This window comes from Gavialis gangeticus, unplaced genomic scaffold, assembly GCF_001723915.1.
Source record: "Gavialis gangeticus isolate Ggan-Ray unplaced genomic scaffold, GavGan_comp1, whole genome shotgun sequence".
NCBI lineage: Eukaryota > Metazoa > Chordata > Crocodylia > Gavialidae > Gavialis > Gavialis gangeticus.
The window spans coordinates 26,088,501-26,092,362 of record NW_017729026.1 but is presented as its reverse complement, the minus strand read 5'-3'; the positions used below and the strand labels follow the sequence as shown (position 1 = coordinate 26,092,362).

General features: G+C 41.0%; 1 protein-coding gene across 2 annotated transcripts in view; it reads right to left on the bottom strand.

Annotated features, from left to right (window-relative positions):
- The window catches only part of TRAF3IP2 (TRAF3 interacting protein 2), a 60,668-nt gene that overhangs the window by 10,872 nt on the left and 45,934 nt on the right, over positions 1-3,862 (bottom strand). For both annotated transcript variants that reach the window (XM_019520078.1, XM_019520077.1), the window contains one exon: positions 1,937-2,005. In XM_019520078.1, the coding sequence (XP_019375623.1) occupies positions 1,937-2,005 (69 nt within the window). The remainder of the gene's footprint in view (positions 1-1,936; positions 2,006-3,862) is intronic.

Below are 3,862 nucleotides of genomic sequence, written 5' to 3'. Positions count from 1 at the left end.
CATCCACTACCACCCTCTGGGTGCGGCCCTGTGGCCCAGGTGAATGAGCATTCTTGAACTAGTGGTGAAAACAGGTGTAAATGCTGGCAGTCCCCACCCTATTTTGCATGATCACCTGAATTACTGGAACGTGTGTGTCCATTGGGTGCAAAGCAAGTGACATATGTGCCTAAACAACAGCACGTGGAAATGTGTACCCAGCTTCTGCAATGCGTACAGGACAATGGTGAGGTGTTCCTCTCATGCATTGTGCCCAGGAATCAGACCTGGGTGCACCATTATAATCCCAAGAGCAAAAGGCAGAGTATGCCCAAAAAACTCTGCACTCATCCATCATCTGGCAAGGTCTTGTTCATTCTGTTCTGGGATTGCAAAGGACTGCTCCTTGTCCATTCCATGGAGCACAGGGTCATGATCAACAGTACCACCTACTGCCATGTTCTTCAAAACAATCTGAAGCCAGCTATTCAGACCAAATGGTGTGGAACAGTCAAGCAAGGTGTTTGCTTTTCTCTAGTACACATTACGAGCCTACATAGTGTGTGGATGACTCTCAAGACTTTGCATGCACTGAGCTGTGAAATCTTACTGCATCTGCCATACAGTCCTGATCTTGTTCCAAGTAATTATCACCTGTGTGGATCACTGAAGGAGGCTCTTTGTGGACACAAATTTGCCAGTGATGCAGATGTGAAACTTGCAGTTCAGGAGTGGCTGTCACAGCAACCAAAAAAACTTCTTTCAGGATGGTATCAAGAAACTTGTGATTTGGTGGGATGTCTGTCTTGCAAAGCAGGGCAACTATGCAGAGAAGTGTAGAATGATGTAGAGTTGTGGGGGCCGGACATTACAAGTCACCACGATCACTTGCACTGGATCAACATATTATAGAACCACAGTTACATGTGCCTGACTTGCACATATACTGCCAGATGTGTGAATGCATGTTAAGAATTTGCATAGGTAAACACACATTCATGTGTCCAGTAGTTCTGTCTCACTTGTGTGCACTTCTGAAAAGTTGGGATCTGTTTTCAGGATCTCAAAGCATGCAGCAAAAATTTCAACCTGACAGCACTCCAAATAGTAACTCAACTCCATTTTATGAATAGGAAAGTTGAGGCACAGAGAGACCAATTATCTTGACCAAGACGACATCATAAAATCAGGAGATGATAGATATAACAAAGGAATAAATTAAACGCATACATTAAAATATGCACAAAATAACTGCATCAGTTTTGTCATGGGGTATCACCATTGGTTCTTGCTTAGTACAATGATTTCATGCGATTCTCAGAAGGACTGAACACTCACAGCTACCATGAGCTTCAGTGAAATTTGCAGGTGCTAAGGACCTCATAATTAATAGGAATATGATCTTTGCTTTGAATCAAGTCCCGCTTCTCAGAAAAATATAAAGCTGTCAAATTAAACCTACACTCTAACTAGCAGAGCACTGATTTCGAGCATATATTGATATGGCATATTTTATCTAGAAGAACCTCAGAGTGCTTTACAAATGTAGTGATATGCAAATTATATGGGAAGTAGGGTGACTACATTTGCTGCTGTAATGCAGCTCCTCTTGGGAGGAAACACAGTAATTGCTTAACCATACATAGAAATATTACACAGTTTTGAAAGGAACAATTTGTTCAACTGAAATTTCAGGCAGAATTTAACTACCAGGGTTTGAGTTTGGTCAGGATTAATACCTCATCTTGTAGAGAGAGAGCATTTTGGAATGTTTAATAAATAGAAGTGATTGAGACCTTGAGTTTACATTTCTATTACATGCCTCTAAGCTGGTGGAAGAATAGGGGGAAATAATGTATTTTTTTGTGGTCCCTCCTTGATAGTATCAAATTAAAAGATGTTCCTTGGACCCTTTCTGGGGGAAATACCCATGCAAGATTAAACTGCCTTTACGTACGTCACCTAGGTAGCGTTCCATCCATTTAATGATGTCAATACCTCGTACTGTGTCCTCAAATATATCAATCTGTAAGAGAACAGGAGTTTAGGGTTATTATACTTCATCTTTATCTGTTCCCCATTTGCTGGCTTCAAGAATGTTCCTGAATGCCTGGCCTGTTCCTCAGCTCCTTTAATTTATGCCTTTTACTTTAAAACCAAAATAAAACAGACACATAACTCCTGTCATGGTGGGCATCTGCTACAGACCTCAAACCAGGAAGAAAGGGTGGATGAGGTCTTTTTTAAACAACTAACAGAAGCTTCCAAGTTGCACAACCTGGTTTTCATGGGGGACTCTAATTATTGGGACATCCGCTGAGAAGAAAACTCAGCAATGCACAAGCAGTCCAGCAAATTCCTGAAGTGGGCTGGGGATAACTTTTGTGATGCACATAGTAGACGGACCACTGGACTCATCTACACTCTAATGTGCAGTAACCTATTTTACTGCTCCTTAAAGTGTCATGTAAAAAACTGTGATTACACAGATGTGCAGTAAAATAGGCTACTGTGCATTACGCATCACTTAAAATGTGTGCATTCATTACTGCACATTAAGGCTGCCTAATGCACATTTCTTTAGTACCTCACATTGGAGGTACTAAATTTAATACACATTTTAAAAGTGCCTTAATGCACATATAGACGCTCCCACTGATGGGGAAACACTTCTTGGCTTGCTGCATCCAAACAAGGAGGAATTGGTTGAGAATGTGAAGGTGGATGGTAACTTGAATGCTTGGGTGACAGTGCACATATCTACAAGTGCCTATACTAATGCGCATTAAAGCATCACAGAAAAACCATGCACTTTTGCTAATGTGTATTAAAATAGGCTAATGCACCTTCTTCTAGTACCTCACAATGGGGTTACCAAATTTAATGTGCATTACCAAAAGCAAATTAATGAATGTGTAGACATACCCAGTGACAATGAAATGATAGTGTTCAAGACCCTAAAGGGAGGAAGGAAAGAGAACAGCAGGATAAAGACACTGGACTTCAGAAAAGCAAGCATTAATGAATTCAGGGAACTGGTGGGGAGGATCTCTTGCGAGGCAGTTCTAAAAGGGTTCCAGAAAAGCTCCCTGTACTTTAAGGAGGACCTTTTAAGGGCACAGGAGCAAGCTATCCTGAGTGATAATACAGAAGAATGGGAAGACAGTAATCTTTTTAATGAGTTGAAACTCAGAAAGGAATCCTATAAAAAGTGAAAACTTGGCCGTAGTATTAGGGAAGAGTAGAAGGAGCATGCAGGAAGAAAATTAGGAAGGCCAAAGCACAATTGGAGATTCAACTGGCAAGGGACATAAAAGGCAATCAAGAGAGTTTCTACAACTATGTCAAAATAATAGGAAAATCATAAGTCTCTTACAGAATGTAGGGAGCTATGGAGTTATGCATCAATGTAGTTTCAGATGATGCAGAAAAAGCTGAAATATTTGATGCCTTTTTACTTTGGTCTTCATAAACAGGGACAACTACCAGATGAGTTACAGTTGGTGGCAGAGATAAACAAGGAAACAAACAGCTCAAAGTAGCAGAAGAACAGGTTAGGGGTTATTTAGAGAAGCTAGATGCTTTCAGTAGGGCCAGATGGGATGCACCTTCAGGTACTGAAGGAATTGGCTGATTTAATTTCAGAGCCATGATCTCTTTGAGAACTAATGGAGATTGGGATAGGTATTACATGTAGCACTAGACCAGCATTTCTCAACCCGTGACTCGTGACCCAAAAGTGGGTTGCATGAATATATGAAAGGGTCATGAACAAATTTTAAAAATGGATTCTCCTTTAAAAGGAGAAAATGTGGGAACCCATGGCTTTTCACTTGCAGGCTGGCAGAGTTCCAGCCTGCAAGGGGCTGCTTGGAACTCCCTA